Genomic DNA, 18,683 nt, shown 5'->3' on the forward strand with positions numbered 1-18,683 from the left:
GATAACATGAAAATTAAAATATCTTAAAAAATACATGGTTACTTCATACAGTTTTGTACTTAGAAAACAAGAGGAAAACACAAGAGCAGCAAAATACCCTTCTAAAATTATAAATGCTAAAATTTTATAATATGCTTAAAATATTTCAGGCAAAGGATAGAACAAAACAACAGCTACTCCACTGCATGCCTCACCAGTGAACTGATCACTAGGGTATGTATTGGTCTTTCCAAGACATCACAGAGTTAAATCTGAAGATACTTCTATTTCCAAGTATGGGCAGGTGATCACGAGGTATGGATTGTATTTTGGAGCAACTGGGCAAGCAGCAGGTGACTTTTTTTTCTTTTCCTTTGCCCCAGATTTCTCACTAAGAGCATTTTTTAATTTAACCATATGTGGAGGAATGAAGGGAATCAATGTACAGCATTTTACTCTATTCTAACTTGTATTCTATTCCGATATTTAATTCACTATTACTATACTTGATTCCAGAAGTTCAATGGCTGCTGATTTTCCTAACAGTACCATAGTAAAAATATTTCCATGCCTATATTCTAGTTTTCCTGAAAGATGCATAACTTGCGCATTTTAGGCAACTGCTTTTATTCTGATTTTCATCTAACTATTTTCACTATGCATAAAGGAAATCTACAGTGCAAAACCCAGAGGCTGATGACTCAAATGTAGCCACCTAGACTTGATTAGGCCTACAGTGAGGCCTCTGATTTCTGCAGCCTTCACTCTAGCAGAGAATAAATGGACTTGTGTTGGCAAGTCCAATTTCTCAATGCTCCTCAAAGATTGTAACCACCTTTGATAAAAAGCATCATGTAGCTGCAGAGTGACAATCAACATTAGAGCATAAATACTTGACAGCATTATTCAATGCTAAAAAAGCATTGAAGATGTGTATTTTGCTAAAGATTGATTAAAAATGATCAAAGAAAGCAGACTGAAACCAGGCTGACAGTATTTGAAACATGCATTGCCTAATGCTATTCCTAAGCACAATCCAAGCTTTTGCACTGACTTAGTGCCCAAGCTAAGATGCAATAATTTGAGGTAAACTAAGTCAAGATCAGAGTAACATTCTGATGCAGCTATTTCCCACACATTCTGCACTGTTGCAGTAACAGTAGAATTGCATCAGTAGAAATTAGTCATGAACAATCTAAGACTGCTACTATTGAGAAGATAGTTATGATCCAGTCAGATGACTATCAGAATTTTCTTTTGTTATTCTTTTAATACAGCTTACTGTGAAATAAATTGGGACATAAACTTCAAAACCTAAATGATTTAAATGTGTGTTTTTTCCACTAATCCCAAACTATGGCATGGAAGAAAAGCAGTACCTTGAATGAGTCACAGGCACAACTGGTCTCTCTGGTCGTCTTGGGGGCAAGGTGCCAGGTCTGTTCACAGCGTTGGCTTTGGGTGGCCGAGGTTTCTTCGGAGGTATAGCTGGAACTGAAGGCTTCTGCAAGTCTACCTGTTTTTGCTCTCTCTCTAATCTTTCTTTAAATCAATAATTTCAAGAAAAAAGAACAGGGATACTATTAAGTGGAATTCACTTGCACTCACAAGTCGACATTCAAAGAAGAAATATTCAACTGTAGGTAGACTGCATACAAAGAAAAACCTTTCCACTTCTGTTCTAAATAATTCTTTATTTGATATATTTGCCACAAATCAGTTGTTCAACCTGCCTGGTTGTTCTGCTTGCAGCTCCTCAGCCAAAACATGTGTGCAGCATCTCAATGGGAATACTATTTTTTATTTTAGTAACTTACTGGTTTCTGACTGCAAAGTACAAGAACGGCGAGAAATTACACACCATATGGTACAATTTCCCATGAGCATGACTTATATTACATTTTAATATGAAACAATATTAATTTAGAAGGTCACAAAAATAATTATGCTGGATATTCTTAACATCTCTTGGACAAACAGAGAAATGTCATTTTTTCGGGGGAAAAAAGCATGTTTCAAGTGAATTGCAGTTAAGTGAAAATAAAATACAAGCACAAAAATTTAACAATGTCTTGCAGGATCTAAACCCCTCAGAAAAATCAGACTTATTATTTAGGTTTTAAGCACAGGCTTATATGCTGAATTTTTCAGCTTGACAATGAAAACCTAGATCGTTTGCAGAACTGATTATGCATAGTTAGGGAGTGCCATCATGCTAATGTCCAATGCCAAACATGCATTTATAAAATACAATACACACATTAATAACTCTTCTAAATAATATGCTCTAAATTCCTAATACAAAACAAGAATGCTTGCCACGCCAGAGAAGGCCTGATTTTTCTTAAAAAAAGTACAAAACTCTCCAAGAAACTAAAATTCTGCTCTCTATATCCTGCTATTTCAACACTCCACCTCCCTTGACAATGCTGCCTATGATATGCCATGAATGTTACACCTCTGTATACATATAAGAGGTATGAGGAATGTTAGAGGATATTGCTTAATGGTTCTTAATGCGAGCCCATTAATGAGAGGATCATGGAATAAATCCCCAGAAACAAAATGCACTTTATGTTTGGAATAGTCTAGTTAGTGACTGTTGTTCACGGGCAGTATGCTTGGAGCAGATGCTGTCATTGGGTCCTCAGCAACACTGAAGCTTTTCCAACATACTGTGTCATTTTTACACACTTAATCCTATGACAATTCATACTGCATCAGTGTCCAAGAATCTAAATTGTGTGAGGGACAGGCTGGGCAGTGTGCCAACACACAGCCCAAAGGATGTTCCTGTGCCACCCCTGCTGCCACACCACATGAGCAATTCCTGCCACGCCCTGGTACTCCTGAAATTAGGCACAACTCCTACAGTCTCTTTCCAACGTTTAGAAAAGTTACAGATATTCTTAGCCCAGGAGAGTATCATATTTAAATTTGCTCTGCTGTTTTAGCAGTTGGCTTTGTAAATCTAAAAAGGGAAAGCAAAGGGTTTTACTGCTAAGATAACCACGAGAAGCAGCACACATAACCAAAAGTAAACTTATGTAGAGGAAACAGTTAAAACACCTGTCAGACTGCTAAGATGTTTATCCAGAAACAGATCTTGGTGCAAAGTCTGAAGGTTATGTCACTGCATATTGTGCATTTAGTCATGTGCATACACGTGCCTTTTAAAAGGCTGCAAGTTCAAATACTTAGACATTAAGAAATCCCATAAACAAACTTGTTCGTACAATCTAATAGTCCACAACATATGAAACTTGACGCCATTTTCAATTAGAGAATAGATGTAACTATTTTCCTGAGACTATTCACCATTCACAATGAACACAATGAAACCATTAAAGGTTTAATTTGCTTGTCCCTGCTCTGTGTGGTACTGTGTCCCATTTCTCACAATGTTCAAACACGGCTTTGAAGAATTTTTTCATTTCTTTGCTGCCTTCCCTGGGACTTTTGTGGCTATGATAATGGGGTGATTCATAAGCATTAACGACTATATCTCCACAAAATTCCTTTGTGATGCAGGAAAACCACCAACCCAGCTTTCAACTGGAGAACCAAAGCAGACAGATGTTAGGAAAAAAGTACATACTAATCTGGGGGATTTTACTCGATCGAACACCTGGGTTTTACAGAGCACTGGGCTTTATACAGCATTTCTTGTATTGAGAACAAATCTCACCTTGACTTCAGTTGTGGCTGCATGTCCTCAACAGCTCTGGATGGGTACAATTGAACACCCCAAATTTATTCCATAAGCAACAAAGAAAGTCTTTCCAAAATGCCTATCATCACAGTCTATCAGAGTGGAAAACAAACATCCAAACTATATACTTCATGGAAACAGAGAGTGGGAAATTGAGGATGTGCACTGGTTATATTTCCCCTATCCCTCTGCAGAGAACAGGCAGGAAAGCACATTTCATACCTTTTTCTTCTGTTCGATTCGGAAGACATTCTGGCCTTTCAGGGGGTATCTTCTTGATTTCATGCTTTCGATCTGTGGTCCCTGTCAAAGACAGAAAAACTTGGAATTCTGACCAAGCCAACAAAACAGTGATGTAAGATTTAATTCTGCAATTTTTTAGGCTTTTTATATTCTTCAATTTGAAAACGTCTTGCTAAAACTGAACATAAATTTATATCAAATATTCACCTGTACCATAATGACAAAAAAGCAATTGGATATTTATGTCTTTATAATCAAGTTCACAGTTTCCAAAGTGTGCACTCCCAAAGAATAGACATTTACAGACTATTGTATAGGAGAAAAAAATTGAGAACTGCAGATTTTAAAATGCAGACAAATCCATTATCATTACAGGTGTAAATGAAGAGCAACTCAAGAGTGTGCAGAAGCATTGGGAATAAATCAATTAATTGAGCAATGTCAAGAGAATATGTGATAGAGCTGAATATACATAAGTTATTTTACATTAAATTAACACATCCCTCCCCTTTTTCTCCACTACTAGTAGCTGCTCACTTCCACATATTAGAAGGAGGAGAAGAGCAGTGCTGGCAGCATCCTGCATGACTATTTTCGCAACTATTTTAATTGACAGCTTTTGGCCTGGAGGTGTAAGCCCCTGGCTTCTTCTGCATCTGTACTAGAGGCCCTGACATATAGACTCCTGTTCCACCAAGAAATATGGGAACTTGTGGCACCAACAACGGGAAGATTTTGCAAAAATTTTCCTGGCACAGGAATCTTCTAATCCCCATGTTATAAGAAGCACTTTATTGGATATTGGCATTGCTGCATTGGCTAACCGCTAGGACTAATGCCATTTCAACTCAGTAGTGTTGAAAACCACTTTAGGTAACACTATTAGCATTTCAATAAAAATTACAGTAGGTGAAATCCAAGAAAAGCAGAGGAGGCAGGCAAGGAGCATAAGGCAATTTTTTGTTTCAATCTGCTCTATTATATGCAGTTCTCAAGTCCATTTGCATTTTCTGACTGTGCTGTTGCAACTCCCTTCTGCAGCTGGTTCTTAGAAATCAGTACTCATCAGTGGTGATCACCAGCCATTGTTTCTTTACCCAAGTGTGCTGTTGGACAGGCAATAGTACCACGTATCATGTCAATAAATAATACTAAATTCTCATTTATGGTTGGATTCAATAATCTTAAAGGTCTTTCCCAACAAAAATGATTCTATGAAAAAGACTTCACTCCTGAGAAGAGAAGCTGTCGCTCCAAAGCAATTAAAGCCTTTCAAAACACAAGCTATGCAAAGCACCAATCCACATGTTGATAATCTTGCACACACTAGTGTGTTCATAAAGAAAGACACAGGTCTCTATACCTAATTACAGTATGAGTAACAGTCATTATTAACACACAGAGGGACATTCTCAGGCCAAGTCTAGAACAAGGAGCCTACAGCCACTGAGGAACTCCCAGACTCAGTTGTTCCTACTTGGATTGTCACCCCCAAATTAATCAGCGCCCAGGCAGGCATCATGATCCTACCTTGGCTCCCAGGTGACAGTCACCTTCAAGAAGCTTTGAGAAGCTCTGTATCAGCTCCCAGAGGAACTCAAGAGGAATCCCACCCTTTGGTCTGGACACAGTTGTGTTGCTTACCCTTGCTACCCTGTGAAATGCCTACAGCTTTGCAATGACCATATGTAAGGAACTCATGCTCCTAAATTCAGCTCTCCAGTTTTCACCTTGCATTGTAAAGTAGTGCAGCACAGATGGCCCTGGCAGTTTACTGTTGTGGAGATTACAAATTTCTATCTCTACTATAATACAGACACCTCTTTAAACATATGCCACTTGTCCTACAAAGACAAGTTCTAATTCTCTGCTTTGATTTTATGCTCTGCATAGAAGATGCTGACATGTAATTATTTAGGCTGCAACTGACAGTTTTAAATTTATTCATCACACTGTGACTGGTCAAATATGCAGAAGCATTATTAAAGCTGTTACCTACTATCAACAGTAAGACCTGATGTGGAGATGTGGTAAAATACAGTATAATCTCAATTAAGATATAATTTGATAAAGTAGAGGATGTCAGGATGGTAATAAACAGATGATTTTCAGCTCTAAATATGTATCAGAAGATATTCCCATGGCTGAACAGCTTGGAGTTGTCAAAGACTGAGTATGAAAAGAAAGAACTACAGTAGTCTTGTCTTTGACATAGGCTTAGACAACCTTAATCAAATTGTCTGCATCCTTTTTGCAATAATTTTTCCTTCTGAAGATGGGCACATTATCCTGCTATGGTGACACAGTGAAAGCATTGTATGCAAGCAGGTACCTATTAAAAGTGTTATGCTCTAATTTTAGCAGTATAAATTGAAATCAATAAAAAGTTTTATAGTGTTCTTACAAAACATATCAGGCTTTAGCCTCAGTGGTCACCAATATATCGTTGTTAGACAACTGCCACTAGATGGCAAAGTCATACTGCTCTCATTGGACACTATTACTGATTTAAAATCAAATCTATGTTTCCTTGAGTCTCAAGACAGAGTGAAGAACAAACCAGGGATGTCAATAAGAAACACAAATATTTATGGTCATGATTCTGTATTCAAAGAACTGCATGACAATTTCAGACTAGTTAAATTATAGCATATTGATTCACCAATTGTATATTGGCTCAAGTTGCATTTCTACTAACAGTTTGAGTCTGTAAGAGAGGAAAATTTACTTTTTAAAACACCAAAAGCTGGAACACACTACAGTAACAAGAAAACTACCTGGAGATTGGACATATTTGTTTTGGTTTTTAATGTGTGCCTGCAGTGGGGGAAGCAGTAGTGCTGTTGCAGAGTATTTACAAACTGACTGGACTTAGGGGATTAAGGAATTCTAGCCACAGTTATGTTTCCACCACAACTGCAATAGGAATGAAAACTGAGAGCATCCCCTGCCTTGTGATTTTTATTTCTACATGAATGAAAATGGAATTTGGTTTCCGAGTTGAGGACTGTCAAGTGCGTGGATTCTTTAACTGTTTCTAAATTTCATGATGAAAATAAATCATGCAGGCATTTTCAAAAATTATTATGGAGAGGTCGTTTTAAAATTACAAATAGAAGTATGTTTAGCTCTCAGTATCTACACACAGTTCAGTATAACATATTACAAAATCAGTTTTGCTAGCACTCATCTGTTTGGAAAACAGAATCAGCCCATTGTTACATTTGCAACACCTTTCTCTACATAACCATTCAGGGTAACTCCTTTTAGTTTCATACTTAGAGCTATAAAAGTATTGAAAACCAAGAATCTAGGGCCTGTAACCTGGAGCAGCCAGCATTCATGCAGATCTGAAAAACTTAGACTGCAACTCAGAGGAGACCACTGTATGACACTATTTTATAGATATTCTATAAAGCCCTGTGTCTCCAGAATAAACCAGATCTGTAGTGAATGCAGTTCCCTCCTGCAGGTATTATCAGACTCCACATGCTCTGTCTGTACTGCAAGAATATGCACACAATTGACTTCTGTCAGGGAACAAAACCAAAAAATGTTGAAAAACTGAAGTATCAGACTTACTCTGATTTAACATGATTAAGAGGCAGAACAGATTATTTTGAAATGGTATAGATGGTGACTGCAATACATTTAAAGCTCACCACAGTCTTTCAGGGTTACCAACTATTTGCATTCTGATTGTGATTTATTAGTTGTTGTCTAGACATCTGCTTGTCAATTTTGATACAGATGAATTCTAGATAAATTTGAATACACTTAATTTAGATTGAGATGTGCTCACTGATGTGCTGTAAAAAATCAACTGCACTTTACCTGATCCTTGTTTGATGACAGGAGCTGATGGAGGTGGTGGTTTCTTCGGTCTCTGAAATTTAATAACAGAAGAAAACAGGTTGCTTCAAAAGGCCTGTAAATCTCATTCATACAGAGGTTGAAGTTAATCATAAAGTGCTCAACATTAATAATTACAAGTCATGAGACTACAGATCTGTCACATATTTCTCCTGAAATAACTTCATTAAAATAAATTTGAGAGAGAAAACAGCACTGACAAATAAAATATTATTTTTATATTTGCAATTGGATGTTGTGCTGAGGGGTTAAAAAAGTTCATTTTATGCACCCTAAGACTGGAGGACTACATGACCTTTGATCTAATGAAGAAGTCTATTTCTTTAAAATTTAACCTTGCAAATATTCCTACCCATTTTGGGAAAAAACCAACCAGCCAAATAAACTCCAAGGTACATGTGGCAAAACCTGAGGTATTTTCAGACCCACAAATGCAGAACCCAGGAAATACAGCAAAGGTTACCCTTTATTCACTTACTAGGATATATTTAGAGCTCCACTTGTGTATGATCAGAATTTTAGATGTGTGGTGAAATGAAACAAATTATTCCAACTAAACTGTTGTTTTTATACTTCTGCCTTCTATGTTATGATGATTTTCCTAATAGATCTGTAATGGTAGGACTGATGACCACCAATGGCTCTGGCAGTACCAGAACAATTTGTCTTCACCTGCAGGCTGGGACTGATGGCTTTTCTTCTGTGCTGATGTGTGTGAATGCATGCACAGCACACTGGCAGTCACCACATGAATGAGAACAAAACCAAGAGGAGCATCATGCTAGATCAAATGACATACTTTATCTCTCACATTAAAAAAACCCCAACAAACTATCAAGATTATTGATAAAGAAAAGAAATTCTAAGCAAAAGAAATTTTTTTCCCATATGTTCATCCTTTTTTTTCTGAGAAAGGCCTTCTTTCCTTTGCTACAGATTGATCACAACCATTTTCACTACATTGCTGGCTATGTAGCAATGTATATTGTGTTGCAGAACAAATGTGGAATAAAATTATTTTTCCAGATATGCACAGCTTTGCCAAACTTCCATCAGCCATTTAGGCTGGTATTTTCTCTCAAACTCTTATTGATCCCTGCTCTGCCCCCAATTATTTTCTATCTATCTGCCGAAGCTTTTGAGAAAGATCAATTGCTTTGTTCACTTGCAGTAATTAGTTCAGTGTCTGCCCTAGAACTCTCAAATCTTGGTTTAAGTGTTGAAAGAGGGCAGGTTTGTTTTGAAGGCTGAGTGCTTGCCACATACTCTTCCAAGAGATCTTTCTCAAATCTAGCAAATGTATGCATCTCTGGAGAAAAAAAAAACACCAGTTTTTGCACAGACAGGTGTGGAGGTTGATGGCCCACCTGGCACAGAACTTGCCCCCCCTCACCTGGAGGGAATGCCCTTAAGCACTCCCTCTTCTTAGTGGTTATGGAAAAGTCATTCCCAGTATGCCCCTCTGTTATATGTTAATCGGTTGTACCCTATTGGCCCTTCCCCCTTTGTACCGCCCCTGTGCCCTCAGTTCATTTGCCAGTTGCTCTACCCCGCTCCCTTTCTCCCCTATATAAACCCTACTCCCTCATATCCCTTGAGCTAGTTCATCCCAGGAACCCTCTGAGGAAGAAGACCAATAAACCTTTGCATTGGAACTCCATACGTGGCTCCCGTCCCTCTCTCCTGCGTTGGCCGAAGCGGGGCCTCACAAAAGAGCTGCTCACTTCCCCCGGGAGCGAGGACATGCCTGTGCCTGAGGACACTTCCTCAGAAGGTCACGGCACTCCACCACTGCTCACTGCCGCGACAGACAGCGTGAGTCTAATGTCCTGAATCTCAAAGTTGTCATCCGACAACCTTCAAGTTTCCTACCATCTTACCCCGACCAGATCACCTCCTGTCATCAACCTGAGAAAGCTGTGGCCAAGAACTCAGGAGATCAGAATGATCTTCCGCAGCCTGGCTGCCATAGGCCATTGTCCATAGAGTCCCTTAAACTCTCACAGACACTTCTACAAGAATTTGGACAGCATGGTTTAAGGTTTAAATGCAGAAAGAAATAAAAAAAAGAAAAAATTGGAAAGGAAACAACACAGAGATAGTGAATGTCCTGTGATAGGCATTAGGAGTTCTGCTGATAAAGGCTGCAGAGTGAAATAGTTGATGTTGAGGATTCAACAGTACAATACAGGCATTTGGGGTTTTATTGTGGAGTGGTGTGAGACTGATCACACATCAGCAGCACTCCCTTAGCACATCTTTTGCCTTGGTTCTCTCCTGTAAGGGGTCTAAGTTATGTCCCCTGAGATGTGTCTTCCAAAGCATAACAAGTGCAGATGGACAAGTGACAGGTACACTACAGTCACTCCCGATTGAACCAAAGCACTTATGCAGTCATACACAAAGGAAAAAGGGTCCTATGGTTCATTTGACAAAGGGGCTTTAATTGAAAGCTGAAGAGGGAAATATATTGTTTCAAAAGGACAGACCAAGGTCAGAAAGGGTGTAGTGTGAAAGAGCCTTAAAAGACTCCTTAGGGAAACCTGGAGAAGCTGGAAGGATTTACAAGGGGCTGTGGCTGAATGAGATAACCAAGAAGGTGATGGAGGCAGACTAGAAATTAAGCCAACAGAAAGGAAACCAGGACTGGTTGGACAAGAAGAAAATAGAACTACAGAGCAGGGACAAAAAGTAAAAGGGGAGATGAAAAAAAGCTTTATAGAGAAATTTGGTATAGGGACAGAAAGTAAATCCAGATGGTGATTTGGACTCAGGTAGTGAGCTCAGGGGAAAATCCTGTAATGGAGACCACCTGAGAGGTGGAGATTGGGACTAGGGAGTGAATACAAAAGGCCTGGAACAAGTAGGCATGTGTGGAAAAGTCAGGCTTGGAGAATTGGGGACTGAACAAGGAGATGGCAAAAGATCCTGAGCTTTTGTTAAACAGAGAGAAGAACTACTGCAACAAATACTTTCCAACCATGGGATGGAATCCAAGGTTTCTGGATCACATCAGAAAATACCTGACAAAATCACTGGTAAAGTATTTATCTCCTTCCCTTTTAGCACTGATTCAAGCAAAGACAGACAGTCTATACTGCTACCAGTTACTCAAGTGGACAGATCTGTGGCATTTCAAAAATTAATAAAATTTTATTCTCCACAGTTAGGGCAAGCCTAGTTGTAATTTCCAAGTGTCTGAATATCTAATTTACTCTACAAGTTAATATTCAATTGTATTCTAAAAATCCCTTTAAAGATACATAATTTTTAAGTTCAAAAAGACTGAATAATTACACTACAAGAGTGGATACCAGTAAAGATTTTTTTTCTTTCATAATAGGCTCACCCTGTCTTCAGGGTTTTCATTTCTTCCTCTCCTAGAAATCACCTTCTTTTATTTTTTAGGCCTAAAGCCAGGATATGAACTGCTGTGGAATTGCCTTTTCATCTCCCACAGTTTTTGCTGCTCTTCTCCTTTCCTTTTCAATAATTATCTTGTTAGCCTCTGTGAGTTGTTTAATAGTTGCTTTATTAAGCTTTCCAAGTTATTTAATTTTTGCCGTCGGCATCCAATTTTATTGCCAAAGAGTGAAGCTGGGCGTCAGTAAGTTTCGGTTTTATCACAGAAAGCTTACACTGTCACTGTGAAATACTCATCAAAAGCCTGACTGCAAGCTTGTAATATCCCATTGATGACTCAAAAGGCTCCTAAAAATGGAATGGACTTTTGGGGGAAGTAATCCATTACTTTATGCCAGGAAGCCACAAGATTTCTAAATATTTTCTGGCAAGTAACAATACCATTCTTTTCAAATAAATAGGAGTTGAAAAAACTTCTTCATTGGTTTTATACCTTCTTTTTTAGTAATTCTGAGAGGTAAAGAAACATGCCTGTAAGATACCAAAAGCTTATTATTTTTTAAAGTTCACAGTTGAAATTTCACCCTTTTTGTTCTGGAACAGTGCTTGACTACTGTCCCTCAGCATGCAGGTGATACTCTAACTTTTCATATTCCACCATAAAAAAACGGAGAAGATTTAAGAATTCTGGATATCATTGTATCACAACTCAGTCCTGGGACCTCCAGTTCAGTTCTTCTCTCTCTCCAACTTGTAGCACACAGGACAGAGGGCTTTCAGAGCAGCATAGTGGAGGTGGGGCGACTGGATGGGCAAATCAAACCCTTCAAGGACACTCCATAATATGACTTTGAGTACCACACATCCTTTTCATGGATGCTTTGTAACCCATTTAACATTTTTTCCTTTATGTTTTTATGTTATTAGATGAGAAGTACAACTTTGTCAAAATCACTTACCTGAAAGAGGATATCTTTCAGCTCTACTTTCATTCTGAATTTTCAAATGAACATGAAAGAATGTATTGCTTACCTCTTTTTCAAAATCTGAAGGGAGTAGCTTGACAAAGTTATCTGGAAAAACACCTCGTCTGCCATTGAGTTCTCCTTCCCACCAACCCACATCAATGCAATCCTACAAAACAGTAAAATAAAATGAAAACCACAGTGTGCTTGTGCACGAAAAAGATTTTTGAGCAAAGTACTCTCTTGCATAATGTCCTGCCTGTTTGCTAGATTATGACAATTTGGAGTGCCAGGTTAACAGGGTAATCTATCAGACAAAAACTTCAATAACCACCCTGCATTCCATTATCACATGGAGCAGCTAGGAAAGAACAATTAACATGCTGTAAGAGCTCAAGACCTTGTCTGTTTCTAAAACAAAATGCTAGTTCACCATTTGATCTATTAAACAAGTCAGCATTTTGAGCTCGCATGACCTTATGTCTCTGACTTCATTCTGCAGAAAGACAATAACTTAATTAAACATCATACAACAGAAGATTAAAAGATTCCCACACTTTCCCATACTTATCTACTATACTTTCAAAAAAAGCTTGGCACATTGGAATTATTGAATTCCATCTCACTCCAGTAAGTCCTCATACACCTGATTAATATCAGAATCACCTTTTTCTGCAGCATTTCTAAGCAGTACAATGCAGAGAGTATAGCAAAACAATGTACAGATAAGTGAATAAGTAACATCAGTAAGTCTAAATGATAAAAAATAGTTATTTTTGTTATAAATAATAATATTAACAGAAGCCACAACATTTTAGAGAAGGTTAAAATTTTTCCCTAAGTCCTCAGTGCTCCATATTCAGTTTTGTGTGTGTGTGTGTGTTTGCTACATAGAACATTTCCTGTTGAGATTTTCCACATTCTTTTTTCCTGAAAGCTCAAGCTGAAACAGCTCAGCTGTTTTCCAAAACACAATTACAGGAAAGTCACCCATTGTCTGCTCAATCTTAAAACCACTTCAGCCAATTTTTGCAGTTGGCTCAACATCAGGCTGGCCAACCTTTCCTGATTTACATAAAATCTTTTATTTCAGCTGCTAAACGGACAACAGAACAATGCAGGTTAACTTAGTGAGGTGTACTTAATAGCAAGTCTTAAAAACATTGCTCACAATAACAGTGCCTGTTGGTATTTTTCTGTAAGTTACAATAGACAAACACTGGATGATATCTGAGAGAAAACAGACTAGCATTAGAGATTGCTTTTATGCTTTGGGGGTGGGTTTTGTTACTTCTCTTTTCTAGACTCTTTATTTAGCTTATTTAGTCCTCCTGGTCTCCTGAGTATGTGCTAACTAAACACAGCAGCTGAAGAGCCTGGATTCTTACATCATGTCTGTTTTGGTGCATTTGGCTTTTTCCCCCACTCCTATCTCAGTATTTTTCTCTGATGTAATGCAGGCACAAAACAATCCTTTCATGCTTTTTTAAATAATCTTTTCTCATGCCTGATCTTTGCTTTAGGAGGTATTTATCAGCTCTGTAAGACCTTTGTTGATAACCAGGGCTGATTCTTGACCAGCTGATGTTTTCAAAACATCTGCTGAGTGCCTACAGGGCTGTCAAGGGCTCCATGGAGGACCAAGATAACCAGCCAGTCATGCCTGGCATGGGCAGGCACTGTGCAGGGTTCTCCTCTTGCTGCAGAGCCAGCACCCCTCATTCCTGGTGTGAAGGTGCTCTCCCACTTGGCTCTGTCTACTTGCACAGCCTAATAATCAGTGCACTCAAGTGTTCCATCACATGGTGTGTTTTATAATGCCCTCCACCCTCTACGCCACTAATCTGAAATTGCCTAAACATTTATGACCCAATTTAAATTTTGAAAAATATTAAGAATAATTCAAGGATCCAGAGACGAAAAGCTTGTGCTTCAACTGATTGCACAGCTTAGCACTAGGTAATAATCCTGACTGAACAGCACAAGACATCACATATATGCTTTTTAGGTAAGATTTTTTATGCTCTTAGGAAACACAAATATTACTCCTACTTCTTCATTTTATTAACACATGTGAATTTTTTCCTTGATGCTTTTTTTAAAGCTCAGTTTTTTTCATGAAGCTGCTGTGTCACACATTCATAAATCCCAAATAGCTGCAGGTTTGCTTTTTCTCTCTCTCCAGCTTGTCACTCAGGCTTATACAGCCAATCACCACAGCAGATTTTCATACAGTAAGTAAATCTCTTTAGGCAGTTTTTCTCTTTAATTTTCTCATTTACTTCACTTGCAAGAGGAGGCTTATGGGTCACTGAGAAAAAAATAAAGAGATTTTGGAAGTTAAAAGCTACTGATGCAATCTGATGAAGAATCTCCGTGGTGGTGCCCTCTCCTGCTCCCCACAACTGCAGGCTTGCCATGCCCCAGCAACCTCCGGACGCCAACCCAAGGTGCTGGCAGAAGTGAGGTCTTAATTGTGGGACAGAGCAGCACACAAGCACACCTGAGTTACAGCTGCACAAGCTTCCACAAGTACTGACAAAGGGCAGAGCTATGAAGCACAATCAAGGCAGTGTGATTAAAGCAATGTGTCTGCTTGTGAACATAGAGCAAAAACCACTCCAATTCTTCCAGATTGCCATCAGCCATGCAATCTTAACCATATTGTCTTTTTAACATATTTTGTGTTCATGTGTTCCAGTACAGCAAAATGGCTGTAATTTCAAAATGCTAATTTTATAGAAAAGCTGTCAAACAATCCAGCATCAAGACTGACAAATCTTTATTAATAACTCAAAAATTATTAACAAACCAAATGGATCTCTGCTTTATCTCCATGTTATCCTGTCAGACTCATATAACAAGCAAACAAAAATCAGATGATGAAATATCCCCAAAGTTCAAAGAAGAAAATGTATTCCAAGTACTAGAAATGCATTTTGGTTTCCTTTAAGGAAAAAAACCTCACAAAATATTTACAAAACTGAAGGACTAACACATGGCAAAAAAGATACTCCAAGTACTGAAATTCATCAAGTTAAGTGGTAGCTGGATCAACATTTAGCTACTGTAAAAATCAGCTCCTACCAAAGCTTATTTTGGAGAGTATACACATGTTCTCATGGCAGTGACAGTGCCATCAAAGACCTTAGAGAAATCTGCTGGTTCACATTGCCAAGCAGGTGTTGCTGAACTAAACAATTTCCCCACTTGGAACTTGGATTGTTCAAGCAAAGGCAGATTCATGAAACAGAAAAATTAAAATTATCTTCAGGGAGATTTTGGTATTTTCTCATTAAAATATAAATCTTGGTTTTATCCTCATTTCTAGTGAAGTAAAATCATAAAACAGTTTAGGATGAAAATGACCTCTAAGATCACCAAATCCATCTGTTATCCCAGCACTGCCAAGTCCACCTCTAAATTTTGTCCTTAAGGGCCACATCTACCTGTCTTCTAAATACCTCCAGGGATGGAGACTCAGCCATTCCTTGGGCAGTTCCTGACAAGTGCTTGACAAGACCTTGGTGACAAAATTTTTCCTAGTATCTATTCTGAAACTCCTCTGGCACAGCTCAAGGCCTATGGTTTGTAACTTGGGAGAGCCTCACACCGAGTGTGCCAGGGCACCTGGACAGGTGGGACAGTCACAGAGGAGATGCTCCTGCTGTGCTGGGCAGGAACCTGCTGCCACTGTCCCTGTCCCTTCAGTCACTTCAGCCGGGCAGAGCGAGGACAGGGAATTCTCCATGTCATGCAGCCTGTCTGCCTGCTGGGCCAGCCCCAGGGAAGGCAGGGTGTGATTCCAGCTGTCACATCCATTCAACAACCATTCTAATTCCAAGCTTAGCAGTTCCCAAATAAAGGATAAAACACTGAATACACTGGATTTACTAGCAACACTCATTTAGAGCTAAATATTTGGGCAAAAATTGGACAAAACATAGCAAAGGGAAAGACTAAAGTGTTGAGGAATTTTTGAGATGTTTAAACTTTGTAAGAAATAAATATTACACAAAATATAAGGTACTAAAATGTCAGGCTGGGCTGGAACACTTACATAAGTCAGAGGAAAGGGAAAATTTGGGAGAAATGGAAACTACTAGAAAATCAGAATATAGCTACCTTTTGTCAACATGTTGCCAGGAATTGTATGAGTATACACAAACATGAACTAAAATACATCAGGTCATTTCTTGATGTGAAGAATAAGAACTATTCTTCATGGAATTAGCAGTGAGACATGCAAGTTGTGAATAAAATTGGAAGAGAGAATCATCTGGAGAAAACAAACTTTTTTGTCAGAAGGGAGCATCAAAACAGAAAATAAAATACAAACCCAAACCAATGGTAAAACAAGAAAGGCAAAACCATAGTTCTACTCTGAAACTCATGTCTGTGGTGACTAAAAGAGTAGGGACAGAGGAGGGAGAGAGAGATCCATGAGTAGAGAGATCAGCCAAAAGCCACGCGGAGATATTTTAACATGTGTGGTCGGTGGTGTCTCTGGAGCCTGAGCCAGCCACCTGTGTTGTTTTAGAGTCTCTGTGTTCCAGCCTGAGCACTGAAGAAAGAGTCGGGAGACGTCTTCAGTTGTTTCCAGAGGTGGTTTCTTTTATCTCATCTAGAAGTTCTTTCCCTGACTAGCCATAGTCCTTCCAGCTAGTCAGCCTCAGCCACACTGCCCACTCCGGGACAGAATTATCTTTTTATACTATAAACTACATAAACATTATTTACAATTATCTTCCAATACCTATCACTTATATTGTACAGTCTAGTTCTACTCTAAACCAATCTAAAAATGCCAACATCACCCAGAAGATGGATGCTAGGAAGAAGGAGAAATAAGGACAGAACACACCCAAATTCCTTCATCTTGACCCCACACCCTTATTATAAACAATCTTAAAAACCTACTTTTTCACCTTGTAATAATCTAACTTACACTCTGCTTATTTTTTGTGACTTGTAATTCTTCATGGTAGTTTTTCCCAGGGAGAGAAATCAAAGGCACAGGGGTTCTGGGCACTATGCCAAGGTTCCTGAGCCCCCTGCCAGGGTCTCGAGCTGTCCAGGGAAGCCAGAAGGATGTCTTGGGTTCCCACAAACATGGACAAAGAAAGTTTCCATTTGGAGCACCAGATTTCTCACACTGTTACTGAAAGGAACTGAAATACAGTGAGATACAGCAGTAAGGTTGACAGCATAAGATCATGGCTTAGTCACCTTTCAGCAACTGCAGTGATCCTGCAGCCACTCTCAAACTGATGAAGTCAAGTCATAAAACAGTAGAGTGATACTTGCTCCTCTTCTGGGTGAAAGAATCATGACATTGCTTGGTCTCTTATGCACACAGTATCTTACATTCAAAGATTTCTTAGCAGCAAAACTACTGCTCTGTATTAGAGCACACACTGCGCTGTTCCTTCCCTTCAACAGGAAAAAAGCAGAAGATGGTGGAGATTGAACAAAAAGCCCAGCATAAAGCACCTTGTGCTCTGCAGTCTGACAAATACTGCACACTCTGCACAGAAGCAGCTGTACCCAGACAGACACCACTGACACAACCCTGGCCCATGTCTCCTCCCTAGTGCAGGAGTGCAGCTGCTCACCAGCCAAGAACACAAACTTCCCTTCAGTCAAACACCATCCTTGTTTTATTGGATGGTAAAAGAGGTGACAGTGGAGGAGGATAAGGCAGAGCTGTCAGTCCCCTTTAGTACCTGATACCACATTCAAGACCATGAAACCAAAAGACTCAAGTTCATACTCGGCAGGTGACATGTCTCTCATGCCAAGCTGTGTCCCAGCTACAAGCCTGGTGGTGACTGATTACCCACTATGCAAACATGACTGAACTCTCCCTGATGGAAATTCTTAGAGCTTCCCAGCCTCTCCCTCTGCTCCAAGGAGGCAGGAGGACAGAAGGGTTCTTATTTCATATAAAGCTCTCTCGAGAAAATAGACTTGGATATTAAAGATGGGTTTATTTCTAGCCCACACTGCTATTTGCACTCTAGGCCTGAGCCAGATAAAAGGAACATGAAGCAAACCAGTATTTTTGCTGAAAATGCAAAGCAGCACTTCTGGTTGTGAATATAATTATAATAAAACTCTACTATTTGGAGGTTTTTTTAAATTATTTTACCAAGAGTCAATAAAGCATGCAAGATTACTATAATTTAAATGTCAGACATGCTCCAGACTTTCTTCCAAGTACTATGTATTATTCTACGCTTTTTTTTTTCCACTCTTTTTTTTCTTGAAACCATTTACAGGAGAGTTACTGTATGCTACGAGACTGTTCTTAAACACTTAAATAAAAACCTGTAGCTACTTGGCTCTATTATAATGTGTTCAGAAGCCCACTGGACTTGTATCACAATCACCACTGCAGCCAGCCGCAAGTGCATCAAGATTGCTCTGGCCAGCATTAACAGCCATCTGATACTGGGAATCTACCTGAACAGCTGAGCAATTTCTGCAGCTTTACCAAAATACAAGGAAGCCTGAGAGGAAGCAGGCATCCATGGCTGGAGCCATGC

General features: G+C 39.0%; 1 protein-coding gene across 4 annotated transcripts in view; it reads right to left on the bottom strand.

Moving 5' to 3' along the window:
* Positions 1-18,683, bottom strand: part of SH3KBP1 (SH3 domain containing kinase binding protein 1) — a 212,591-nt gene that overhangs the window by 25,186 nt on the left and 168,722 nt on the right. For all 4 annotated transcript variants that reach the window (XR_004416976.1, XM_033051162.1, XM_033051163.2 and 1 more), the window contains 4 exons: positions 12,203-12,304; positions 7,769-7,820; positions 3,914-3,994; positions 1,359-1,521 (listed from right to left, as the gene is read on the bottom strand). Coding sequence is in view for 3 of the 4 variants with exons in the window: in XM_033051162.1 (XP_032907053.1) it covers positions 1,359-1,521; positions 3,914-3,994; positions 7,769-7,820; positions 12,203-12,304 (398 nt within the window). In the remaining variant the exon portion in view is untranslated. The remainder of the gene's footprint in view (positions 1-1,358; positions 1,522-3,913; positions 3,995-7,768; positions 7,821-12,202; positions 12,305-18,683) is intronic.

The sequence above is a fragment of the Catharus ustulatus genome, chromosome 2 (genome assembly GCF_009819885.2).
Source record: "Catharus ustulatus isolate bCatUst1 chromosome 2, bCatUst1.pri.v2, whole genome shotgun sequence".
Lineage (NCBI taxonomy): Eukaryota > Metazoa > Chordata > Aves > Passeriformes > Turdidae > Catharus > Catharus ustulatus.